General features: G+C 39.4%; 1 protein-coding gene across 1 annotated transcript; it reads left to right on the forward strand.

Annotated features, from left to right (window-relative positions):
* The first annotated feature begins 3,725 nt into the window (after positions 1-3,725).
* On the forward strand, positions 3,726-11,130 carry pax10 (paired box 10). Its single transcript, XM_039788095.1, has 8 exons — positions 3,726-3,962; positions 4,891-5,123; positions 5,333-5,527; positions 7,303-7,385; positions 7,468-7,624; positions 7,867-7,940; positions 10,007-10,139; positions 10,282-11,130. The coding sequence occupies exons 2-8, from the start codon at positions 5,018-5,020 to the stop codon at positions 10,380-10,382; spliced, it is 849 nt and encodes a 282-aa protein (XP_039644029.1). The 5' UTR covers positions 3,726-3,962; positions 4,891-5,017; the 3' UTR covers positions 10,383-11,130.
* Positions 11,131-12,584: the final 1,454 nt, after the last annotated feature.

Here is a 12,584-nt window from a genome sequence, read left to right on the forward strand (position 1 = left end):
TGACACACTTGACTGCCAATTGCACTCAATATGTATAATCAATGTATGGCTAAAAAACAACCACCAAACAACGTTACGTGTTACGTTCTTCCTAAAAGTTATTTCATATTATGCATAATATGGCTATAACATTACATTAATTGCAGGTATTACAACTTCATTCTTTAGAACTTGCTTATACTGTTTTGTTCTTGACTCAGTGTTTGTATGGGGTAATGAGTATACTCCATGTTCCTTGTTGTTCCATGTTTAAACAGGTTTAACAGGTATGTGTTCAAGGAGAAGCAACTGGGTTTTAGCACACACAGGATAAACAGCATCCTGGAGCATCCGTGTAGGATTAGGCCATGAACCACCCAGGTCAAATTGGGTGAATGTATGTATGTATGTATGTATGTATGTATGTATGTATGTATGTAATTGATTGTATGTTTCTGCTATTTCCAGTGCAAAAAGTATTGGAGTTTCCTTTATGGTTTTTGCTGGATTGTGAACATTAACATAATTCATTTGATTTAGAGTGTGCCACACATCTGGGCTGTGGTTACCCTATTTCATTTTATTTATTTATTTTTTTACATGGAACCAAATGTTTATTCCTTCTGCCTGTCTATAAAGCTGTCTGTCTCTCTTTTTCCTTCTCTCTTTTCCTCTCTTCCCTCCCTCCCTGCCTCCCTGCCCCAGGCAGTGTGTCTAGTTTCACAGAGCAATTGAAGGTGACAGGGACAGAGAGAGAGGGAGAGGGAGGGAGGGACAGAGGGAGGACACATCACAGTATCGCCTCGGGCTACACAACAGCAGAGGAAGAGCGAGAGATGGAGGGACAAAGAGAAAAGAGAGGAGAGACTCAAAGTACTCATAGGGAATTCCATAAACAGGTAATGGAAAAAATAAAGTTACACAAAGAGTTGAAATGTGTGTGAGTGAGTGTGTCACATATGTGTTTGCCCGCAGGTCAGTTGATGTTCACTTTTTTATCACTAACGGTGTCTTTTTGTGTGTGAGTCCCTTTCACAATGCTCCTCTCACTCATAATATATGAACACATTATGGGATTCAGTCTGTAAGAGCAATTATAATGCACTCCAGTTTGTTTTTATTTTAACGACTTGATGAATATTTGTCATGGCATTGTAACCATGGTGACTGCCTCCACCGTAGCCGCCTCCCCCTCCCCTCCCAGGCCCGTCCACCACCCCTTCCCCATCCCCCCTTTGGCGCTGAAAAAGCAAGGGATGGCGAAGAGAGAGAGAGAGAGAGAGAGAGAGAGAGAGAGAGAGAGAGAGAGAGAGAGAGAGAGGTGACAGGAATGAACTAACAAGATGCACTAAAAAAAATGCATGTCCTGGAGCTACATGAATCTTTGCAGTGAAGCACGCGCCGCCTCACACACACACACACACACACACACACACACACACACGCACACACACACACACACAATTGCACTCAGCACATAGGGATCACATAGGTTAAGCCACATTCCAACAACTGGAACACAATAAGATGAACAATGATTTCTGAATAAAGGAAAAACAAAAGATTAACCAGCTAGAAAACAGAGGAGTGGGAGGCTAATGGTGTTTGGGGGGTTAACACCACTTATTTAGGTTTAATTTTTAATTAAATGAGCAGTTCTGTTACTCAACTTACCTCACTTACTTTCCATTTCCATGTTCAAAGGACATTTTACTCAATATTGTTTTTAATTGAGTCACTTGAACATGTGTATTTCCATTTTTATTTTGCTACTTACTTTGCTACAACATCTACTACACATTATAGAGGCAAATATTGCATGCTTTTTACTTAACTACATTTATTTGACGGATATGTAGATTATGATTTTTCACTAAATATATGATGATTTTGTAACATATGAAGCATTGTAGTAGATGAAGCTACCCAACATTGGAGTAGCTTAAATGAGCTCTACCTCGAACCAGCTATAAACATTAAAACGCTGCTTGTGTTTATGCAATAACATGGTATATGTCATAATATGTAGTCATTCTGCATAATGAGCACAAAGTTTATTTAAAGTACATTTAGCTGATAACATGTTTGTACTTCTACTTAAAAAATGTTGAATTCAGCACTTTTACTTGAAATTGAGTATTTTTTATAGTGTTATTAGTACTTTTACTTAACTAAAGGATCCTTATGCTTCTTCTTTCACACAGATTTACTCCTTTTTACCTTTGAACTTGTCAAGTCCTTTCCTTTCTGCGAGGCACGTCTCGGAGAAAAGTAACAGAGAAAGGGGGGGGGGGTAGAGAGAGCAATGGGGGCAGCGGAGAAAGAATAGCATAGTATGAAAGAGAGAGGGAGCGACAGAGAGAAAGGGAGCGCAAAGTCTTGTCAACCGGAAATAAAACAAGCTGGCACCCTCCGCATCCCCAAGCCCCAACACCCACCCCAAAGTCACATACTTCCTCTTCACTCTCTCTATCTCTCTCCTCTGCCTCCCTGCTTCCATCTTCCATCTCTCTCTTCTTCTCTCCCCTCCGTTGCAAAGATATATTTAAACCCCAGTTCTACTCTGCTCCCGCTCTTTGACTGTACCATACATACCGTCATACCTGCGTCATTACTTACGCCTCACATCAGACCTTGTGTGTCTATCGCCAAGAGTTTCTGTGCGTTGCTGCTGTAACCCGCTCTGGGGCCAGACAATGCCTTTGTTTATTGTCCACTAGCTTTAAGCTCAGTGTTTTATAGCAGGAGAACAGTACCTCTGTATTCAGGGAACAATACCTAGGTGCTCTGGGAAAATCTGTTACTTAAAGTTAGTGCATTCTTTAGCCCTTTTGTTAAAAAAATAAACTGGTAACTTTACCTGCCCAGCACCTTTACAGCACTGTAGGCCAAAAACACTGGTGCTATGATTAAGTAACTCTGTCCATATGAGCACAATATAAAATAGCTGAATAAGAATAGAAGCTGAGCTGAAGCTTTAGTCAGTCAAATAATCAATACATTGTTTCAATACTTTTGGTGGCTCAAGCTGACAGAAAAATCAATAAATAATGTATTATTATGCCCAATATTGCTAACTAGAAAGTAATCTGTTTTATGTATCAAACTTTTTTATTAAATCAGTGGCTTAAACAGTTGAAAATCTAAGCCTAATATCAATTTCCTCATAATCCTAACAGTTACTGTTTCTTTTATTCTTGCCTAAAAAATATCTGCTTCTGTGTGCAGTTGCTAAATGCAGTATTTTACAATAACAATAAAATACATTACAATACATAGCAATACAATAAATTACAATACAACACATTAGTAGATGCATGTGGACATGTCAAAGCTTTATCAAAGTTTTAAAACATCTATTTAAAGCATCCAAACAAGGATCAATGAAAATGAGTCCTAGTGTGAACATTGAGTTTAATCTAATAATATCAGTTGTCTGCGTGCATGTGATTGTGTGAAAAAGTAACGCACCTGACTCTCGATTATACTCGGTATTTGTGTGCAATTTATGGTTAAAATTGAATTCCATCATCTATGTATCCACTATCTCTCCATTATCTGTGCTTTATGCTCCACTCTCTCGGCCTCCCCTCCTCCTCTCGCTGGCATTAAGTTCAAACTTGACACTGATGTTGACTCACTTTGTCACCCCTCGGTGGCTCTCTCTCTCTCTCTCTCTTTCCTCTCTTTTTTTTTTTTTTTTTTTTTTTTTTTTTTTTTTTTTTTTTTTTTCTTCGGACAAGAGTGCCCGCAGACGCATTTCTCTCCAGAGCCCCCCCCTTCCTCTTTCACTCTCTCTCACCCTGTCTAACTCTCTCCATCTCTCTCCTACTCTCTCCTTTACACTCACACACACACACACACACACAGTTAGTGTCAACAAAGCTGGAGAACAAGAGACATAGAATGAACAGGGGAATAAAGGTCCACGGAGGAGGAAAGTAACACACAGGACCCAGCGCATCATTTCACCTGCACACTTGGTAAGTTTGCAAAAAATCAAGTCTTTTCACATTGTTGCTTTTATGTGTATCGTTCTGTGCTGAGATCTCTTCTATCATATGGACTTTGGTAGAGGCTTAGGGATGGACGACAAGTTACTTCGCTGTCATAGGATAATTTCTGGATTGTGATTGAAAATCAGATGAATAAATTGTTGCTCCGGGGCTGCTTCACCCAAATGAATGAAGTTTGACCTTTGACATCATACTGCTGCATTAGTTTGTGAGATTTGGCTCAGTATTGACTTTGCATTCCTTTTTGACTCTCCAGAGGACATTTCTAAAATAAAGTGTGAATGTAAGATGAGAGGAGCAGAGAAAAGCTTTTATTCATCTCAGACTTAGACATTTATTTATTTAGGCAGATAATGATACTTGTGGACATACTAGAGCACTTAATGTCTTAAACTGAAAGTTAAACATGGGCTTGGTTCAAATGTTTAGGGGAGATCTTTTTCATAAAGCCGCTGTGTGTGTGTGTGTGTGTGTGTGTGTGTGTGTGTGTGTGTGTGTGTGTGTGTGTGTGTGTGTGTGTGTGTGTGTGTGTGTGTGTGTGTGTGTGTGTGTGTGTGTGTGTGTGTGGCTACATGTAAATGTAGTGTCTTTTCATGCATACATGCAAGCTCATGCTTATCAGCAAAGACAGAGCTAAAAGCAAGTAGCATAATAAATGTCATGGCTTCTTAGAGTGGGTTCTAATGTACCTTTGCTCCCCATGGTATACTAGCATACCAATGTATAACACACACACGGTACGACAGCGGCCATGTAACTAACTCCATTTCTGTCTGTCATCATGAGGCTAATTCGCCACAATGCCGACCATGTGTGAACTCATGCAATATGACCCCCTCCTTCGTCTTCTCCTCATCTTCGTTTCTTCCCTAACCCCCAACACACACCCTTTCAGGAGGAAGGATTGGTGGATCGAAAGAGGGAGAGAGGAGCCAAAGGTGACAGTGATTAGGGGCAGACACACACACACACACAGGACAGGACTCCTTATTTCTCTTCATGGTGGTTTGGACACTCGTAGTATGTATGAGAAGTTAACAATGCTGAACCTGCAGAGCGGCTCGAACTGGAGTGGGCCTAACAACTGGTACCATGACCCCACCAGCGTTCAGACGCAACACAGCACAGGTGAGGGGAGAATTATAACATATGTCAGCGCTCACAGATAATCAGTTCAATGTCACCAAATTTAGACCACATCAAGAGCAGCTGTCTCACCAACTTCCTGTTAGTTCAACGCATGAATCTGCACATATTATTCTAAAATGTGACGCTCCGATGTATAACATTTTCTTGACACTCCCACATCTCTTTTGTCACCTTCCTCTTCCTGCCAGTGTCGGAGGGCTGTCTGCTGGACACGGAGGGCAGCATGGGTGGGGAGGCAGGGGGAGGGGGAACGGGCAGAGGGGGAGGAGTCCCCGTGGAGAGGGACGAGGGCGAGGAGTCTCAGCTGAGGCTACAGCTCAAGAGGAAGCTGCAGAGGAACAGGACCAGTTTCACACAGGAGCAGATCGAGGCTCTGGAGAAAGGTCAGGCCATGCAAGCACGCACAGCTCTCTCCCTGCTTTTCAGCCAATCGCCGCCCTCCATGGGCATGAGCCAGACCAGAATGTGTCACGACGCAGCTTGTCAGGCTGCTTTTTTCCCCCTGCCAACACCTTTGTTATTGGATTATAGACTTTACACATTGTTTACTGCTTTTTGGTAAATGGCAGGGGACATAAATATGAGTAATGATAAGGAAATACTTTTGTCAGAAGAGGATTTTTATCAATCCCTGCATGGGAGCGTAAACATGATCCATGATCACTTTGTTATGCAAATGATCCATAATCTTAACTCCACAAATATTCCCAATCTGCTCCAAAAAAGATTTCAGCAGCATGTGTGTACAGCAGAGGTCTGATAATGCATCATTACTGTGGTTGTATTATGCAGCGAGATCCGGCCCTTGTAGCCCGATATTTGCTGAGAGGGATCAGAAAGCCACCCTTGACTGGATATGGCTGCAGCAGGCCCTTGAGCTAAATAAGGACGCAATGTCCACTGTGCAGCCAAGTGGAAAAGTATCACTGTGGTCACTCTTTGCAAATGACATTAATGAGGTACACTGACCTCAGTGCACGGCCAAGGCACAATAACAATCATGTGTTGACACAGACGCCAATTACAACCAAGCCAATTAGAGCAATTTGTGAGACGTAATTTATAGAGCCATCGTTGTAATCTTTGTGCAAAACAGATTCATCAACCATGTGTTAGCAGCGAGAACATACATTTTTGGTTATTCACAACCTGTTAATATTATTATGTTCAGCGATGTGAAGAAAAAAAACCTTTTCAGATGTGACCAACTCTGTCTTAACTGTTGTTTTGGTTTCTCTGTTGACATTCTATTGACATGCTTTACTAATGTTAAGCATCATAAGTGCTGACAGTTACATCTATAAAGACGTCTCCATTACCAGACCTGAAACTTCAGAGTTCATTAGGATGACTCACACTGTCAGTTAGAGGGTGAGGCATATTCTCGTTTAGACTTGTCAACAACAAAAATGTCAGCAGTTTGTCAGCTCTAAATTAACTGCCATGATGACAAATAATATTGTATAATTACTGTAATAAAAACTGATACAGAAATTCTCATTGATGCAAACTCACTGTTGTTTTAACAACAGCTGAGTCAGGGATTATTACCTTACCTTAAACCTCTGTGTCTGGTATAAACTGTAAGTCAGTATAGTAACACTGATCATTTTAATAAAATGCTGACAAGTGAGACACAATGCCACATTTAGATTCGCAGAATTTAGACAACGAATGATGACAAAATGAAAACCTGTCAGGATTTTTCTTCGGTTTCATTTTAGTCCGCCTACTTCAAAATAAAGTGCTTCGGCAGCTTCTCAACTTGAATCCTTTCATTTGAACTTTCTGCGTGTTCCATAATGATACATAATTTATACAAAGTGCAACAGATAAATATTTCAAATCTGGTTGTAAGGATACATCTCAGCTTCCTGGATTTGTGCACTCCATGACAAGAGAATTAGTGAAGCTGATCTTAAGCAGTAATTACTTGATAAGCAGGTTAATATATGTCAACATATTCCAATAATTAATAGGTGAATAAAAGTAATCTTCATTTGAATCTACAAACTTTCTTTTCACATAAACAGATTAATTAAAAATGTGTTAACACCACGCAGCACGGGTTATCAGGCGAGCTTCTCCACAGTCGTCCTGTCATCCTCGATTAAGACTCACACTGTGTGTCTGACATTAGTTAATATATCTTCCACAGAGTTTGAAAGGACACATTACCCAGATGTCTTTGCGAGGGAGAGATTGGCAAACAAGATTGATTTACCAGAGGCCAGGATACAGGTAAGACCTCTGATGCTCAACCTGTAACAACATGTGGATTGTCAACGATAAAGAGGACTGACAGAACTCTTCTGATTGACAGGTGTGGTTCTCAAATCGAAGAGCCAAGTGGAGGAGGGAGGAGAAGCTGCGCAATCAAAGGAGATCAGGGGGCGTGACTTCCTGTTCACAGAGCCAAGCCCCTCTGACCACTTCCTTTAACACATCTATCTATCACCAGCCGCACGGCAGCAGTTCAGGTAAACAGCAAAGACTCATTGGCTCATTCTTACATCAGTGATACTTTTACATTCGCTCTCTATGATTTCTGTTTGCTGAGAGAAATATATTACTAGTTAATAAACCACAAAACTCAAAGTGACATTTGCAGGCAGGCAAACCATTAGAGTTTCTCCATTAGAGCACATCACACGTACGTGGGTACGTGTGTATGTGTGTGCGTGTGTGTGCTTACCATCTTGCTCTGTGTGTCTCTCTCCAGGGTCCATGTTGAGTCAGGCTGAGTCGTCCCTGCCCAGCTACAGCTCCCTGTCAGTTTTCTCATCTGGAGTCCAGGTTGGACATTTCATCATTCATCATTCATCAGCATCTTCCAAACTTTACCAAAGCAGGTCACCGTCACAGAACAGAGCTCGTCTATCACCACCTTTACGCAAAGAGTATAAAACATATGATCATGAAAACAATTATGCAAATAAATAAAGACTGCTGCTACAGCTACTACTTCTTATATTCATAATTACATTATGTAATATTTATTCCTCTTATCAAAACTCTTAATATTTCTGTTGTCCAGGCCAAATTACTAACATAATATTCACAATAACAAATTTCACATCATTATTATTTAATAATCATAATACAAGGTAGCCTAAATGTGATAAGCAAAGCTGAAAAGAGGCAGAAAGAAGCAAATCTGAAAATATGTGAATTATGCAGTGATTTTAAATATGATATTGACTTTCTTAAAGAGGCAGAAAGGTGGTGATGCGTCAAAGAAATATTGATTCTGATTAAGTTTAATTGTGATAGTTGTACAGCAAAAATAGCCTCTCCCATTATTCCAGAAGATTACCAATTTTAGGCTTCCTGTTGGTAATGGAAATAAAACAGCTAATTACAATGAAGACTACTTACAACACTGTCTTTATTTATTTATTTCTCAACAATCTAAGTAGAGTTTTAGTGTTAAAGCTTCTCTGTGTGATGAACACAAACTATCAGTGGGATCAAAAGATTTCCTTTGCATGCCAAGCCATTGTCTGGGAATCATCATTAAATAAAATCAATTTTAAAACTAGATTTTTCTTTTGACAGAAGAAGCAGTTACAACGTTGCCTAATTAAGATCAATATATAGAACCTTGGTACACTGGACTCACCGATATTTTTACTGGGGGACAAACACACAGCGCTGATCAATTACATTTCAAGTTACCATCCAAGCCTCAACAGTAGCATGAAAATACACACATTTCCTGTTTGTTTCACATCCAATTCAATTCAGTTTGTTTTTAAAGGGGGCAGTAATAATTTATAAAATGCATGCCTATACATGGGTTAAAAATGTCAGAATTAGCCAAAAGGCTATTTTTCATCTGTAGTCCCCTGGCCTTGATGTTAAACAAGAAAGAAAAACAACACAAGCAGAGCAAAACTTAGCACAAAACAAGACACAGCACAGAAGCAAAAAGATTAGCGACAAAACAGAACAGGTTATAAGATAAAACGACAGAGCATAGAGTACAACGATTAGACAAAACACAGCTGTTGAGAGCAATAAAAGCAGTAGTGAACTAAGAGGAAACCATTTGTATACATATATACGTATGTTGAGATTGCAAACTAACAGAATACATACATAATAGTTTTAGTGCTGACATTGTTTTAGCTGCTTAGTAAAAGAGTTATATGTGTTTAATATCTGATATGGTGTGGGATTGAATTCCACTCTCTTGACCCTCTGACTGACTAAACGTACATTTCCGCTGCGGGATAACACAGTCTCCGCTTGACTTCTTGTTAAGACACACGCTTGACTCTATTCTTCTATGAAATGTCATGCACGGGTGCCAGAACTTCAAAACCGATTAGACATTACACAAACTGAAAGGTCTGCACACCATGACTTATACAGACACACGTTTAACAAATGTGCATTAAATAATGTTTTCTGCACAAGGCATGATAAGCAGACCTTTCAGTAGGTCTCTCGTTTAGTAATCCTTTATTCTTCATTTGAATACCTTTTAGGTTGGTAGTCTTCCAAGGGTCCACACACACACAATAGTTTTAATAAAAATAATTTAAAATCACACATATCAATGGATGAAGAAAATGCAGAACGATAAAGATAAATAAGTGAAATAATTTTGCAAGAGGATTTGGGCTGCTGCTGCTCCACTTTACTCCTACCATATGACACTACTGTAGCGCCTCCGTGTGGTCAAACTGAAACCATGCCGTCATCACTTTAAACTGCCTTTACAGTCCATGGGGTAGTAAACAGCAACGGGAAAATTACAACTTTAAGAGGTTTTATTAGATGATACAGATAGACTGTTGTTTCCATATAACCCTAACCCAAATCTTTCTCTCTACTCCACTCTTGTCTACTCTCAGTCCATTCCTCCCCAGTCGACCTCCTCCTACTCCTGCATGTTACCTCCTTCCCCCTCTGCCCCACGCAGCTTTGACTCATCGGCGTACTCCTCCCCTCACCTGCAGACTCCTTCCTCGGCCAACTCCAACACCGGTGAGTTTTTCTGAGCTACGTATGGGTTTAATTTACAGGGGGCGGAGAAATCTACTTTATGTCTGTGTTACTTCTGACTGCTTGCTGAAATGAAACTCCACAGGCTGACTGACTGTTTTTCTTCTCCCTCGCTTCCATCCAGGGCTCATATCGCCCGGCGTTTCAGTGCCAGTCCAGGTCCCAGGAACTGAGCAGCAGAGCATGAGTCATAACCTGGGTCAGTACTGGGCCAGGTTACAGTGAACAACAGACAATCGCTGCCAACCGGCAAAACAGAAGAACGAAAAAAGGGCATGTAACAAAAAAGTGTTGAGAAAACAATATGGGGACACACGGGTTGTAAGGAAGCACAGGACTGAGCTATAGAGGGGGCCTCAATCAGTTGCAGAGCCCAAAATGCATTAAATGTTTACAAATTCAGCCAAGAGCAGCTTTGGTTGCACTTGACTGTACTCTGGTTATACTGGTATTTGCTTAGTATTATCAGGTTGCACTTTTTTGTTAAGATAGGGTGTTAATCATAGGGCTCAGGTCAAGATTACGAATAAATGAGGTGTGTTTAGGATTAAAATAGAGTCTGAGATTAGGATAGGGTTTAGGTTACACCGTCTGTCGAGATGCAAAAAGTGGCAGAGCTTAATATCCCCAGATAGTTGAGAATTAGCATTGGCCCCTTCAAAAGTTTTACCATATTTTATTGTGTTGAACATTTTGGTTTTTACTTAGAAAATTTCATGATCCAAAAAACAAGGAAAAAGAAAATGTACTGTTTATTACAAAAGCACTGGATAGAAAACAGAACGCCTGTCTGTGGTTGAAAGCTCTGAAAAGCCAGTAAGTAGACTTTTGAGTTTAGATTATTGTGTTAAACATTTTATCCATAGAGGTGGCAGGAGACTGCTTTTGAGTTTCAGTTAAGAAAGTCGACCTGATGTTAATACCAGCTCTCAGCCCAACAAAAACTTAACTGCCTCCAACTTTATTAAAAAAATTAAAAAACAAAAAAACGCTTTATGAACTGTAGCCTTGATGTTTTAAAATATCAAAAATGGAAAAAAAAAGTCTGATTATTTTTGCTCATACATGCTGAGCAAATTGCAGGGTTAGGATTATAATTCTCCCACACATACATTCAAATAAGTGATTCAATGGTACTAAGTAAATGCCAGCAGATGTCTGTATTGTGAAGTGTAACCACAGTTTCTTGTTACTTGAGCAGCTCAATGATATTGTGAAAGCAAGCTTGTTCCCTAAGCATAAGCTGTGTGAGGCTACTGTGAAGATTTTAGACTCGCTTATGGCAATCACGTTTACTAAAACTTAAAAACTTACCATAAATAAGTAAATCCTGCCTACCCTGCCAGCAACATTACACTAAGACTGATTCTGCATATTTTTGTACAGACATCTGCGTAAGATGAAGATAAAAGTGGAATATTATCAGATGTTATTAGAGGGAAGAACGTAGCACGTTGTGGACTCAAATCATCCTGTAAGCACAAACAAAATCTCATTAGGGATGCACCATGTCAATATTGTTATCAGATATTGTCTGAACATAACAGAACATAGAAATGACTTATTTACAGGTATCACATGACTTTTGCCAAAAACTACAATAAACCAATTTGATTTCTCTGTTTTTATATATATATATTTATATATATATATATATATATATATATATATATTTTATATATATATATATATATATATATATATATATATATATCTGATCTATTTAAAAACAGGAGCAATTCCATAACCGCTTTAGCAATGATACATACTTTGATTGGCAGGGATCTTTTTGTACATCACTAATGAACCATATCCATCAGTCAGTGACAACCATGCATCATTACACAGAAAACAAGAGGCTGCCTTCAATCCATCAAATGCAAACACTTATGAGACTGACAATCAAAGCTAGACGTAGGGGAGAAAAATAAGGAAAAACTGTGAAATGATCGCAACACTGTCAATACAATAACCTAATCAACTGTGCATGACCAAAAAAGCCGTTAGACAATCAGCTAATTGCAGAAATGAATTGAGTATTGTACAAAAGAGTTACTGTACTTTGCAGGGTTTTAACCTCTGCTCACTTTCCTCTATTGGTTTTGTTGATGCATCTCAGTTTAAATTGCATTTAAAATGTCTTTCAACTCTTATTTATTTGTCTTTTCACTCGTTCACACAAGTCCTCTGTGTGGTTTCTGTTGTCGTTGCGTGTTGTGTTAGTACCATATAGCTGCCAAGAGTCAACCCTTTTGTGAAGGCCTTGGATCCCTTTAATGAAAATAAAACTGTGTGTAATGGATCAAAGGTCTTTATTTCTGATGTGTGGTTCTCTTTTTTTAATAGGTTGATTTTAGCATGACGTTATTGCTAACATGCATACAAAGATGATGGTTGTGTTTGACAAATGTGATTCTTATATTCTCA

Source organism: Perca fluviatilis, chromosome 21 (assembly GCF_010015445.1).
Source record: "Perca fluviatilis chromosome 21, GENO_Pfluv_1.0, whole genome shotgun sequence".
NCBI classification, from domain to species: Eukaryota; Metazoa; Chordata; class Actinopteri; order Perciformes; family Percidae; genus Perca; species Perca fluviatilis.

What these genes read in the sequence shown, in the direction of transcription:
- pax10 (XM_039788095.1), top strand. Translation starts at nt 5,018, where the DNA reads ATGTATGAGAAGTTAACAATGCTGAACCTGCAGAGCGGCTCGAACTGG. An exon ending in GATCGAGGCTCTGGAGAAAG is followed by an intron (nt 5,528 to 7,302) that starts GTCAGGCCATGC and finishes TATCTTCCACAG; the next exon opens with AGTTTGAAAGGACACATTAC. An exon ending in GCCGCACGGCAGCAGTTCAG is followed by an intron (nt 7,625 to 7,866) that starts GTAAACAGCAAA and finishes GTCTCTCTCCAG; the next exon opens with GGTCCATGTTGAGTCAGGCT.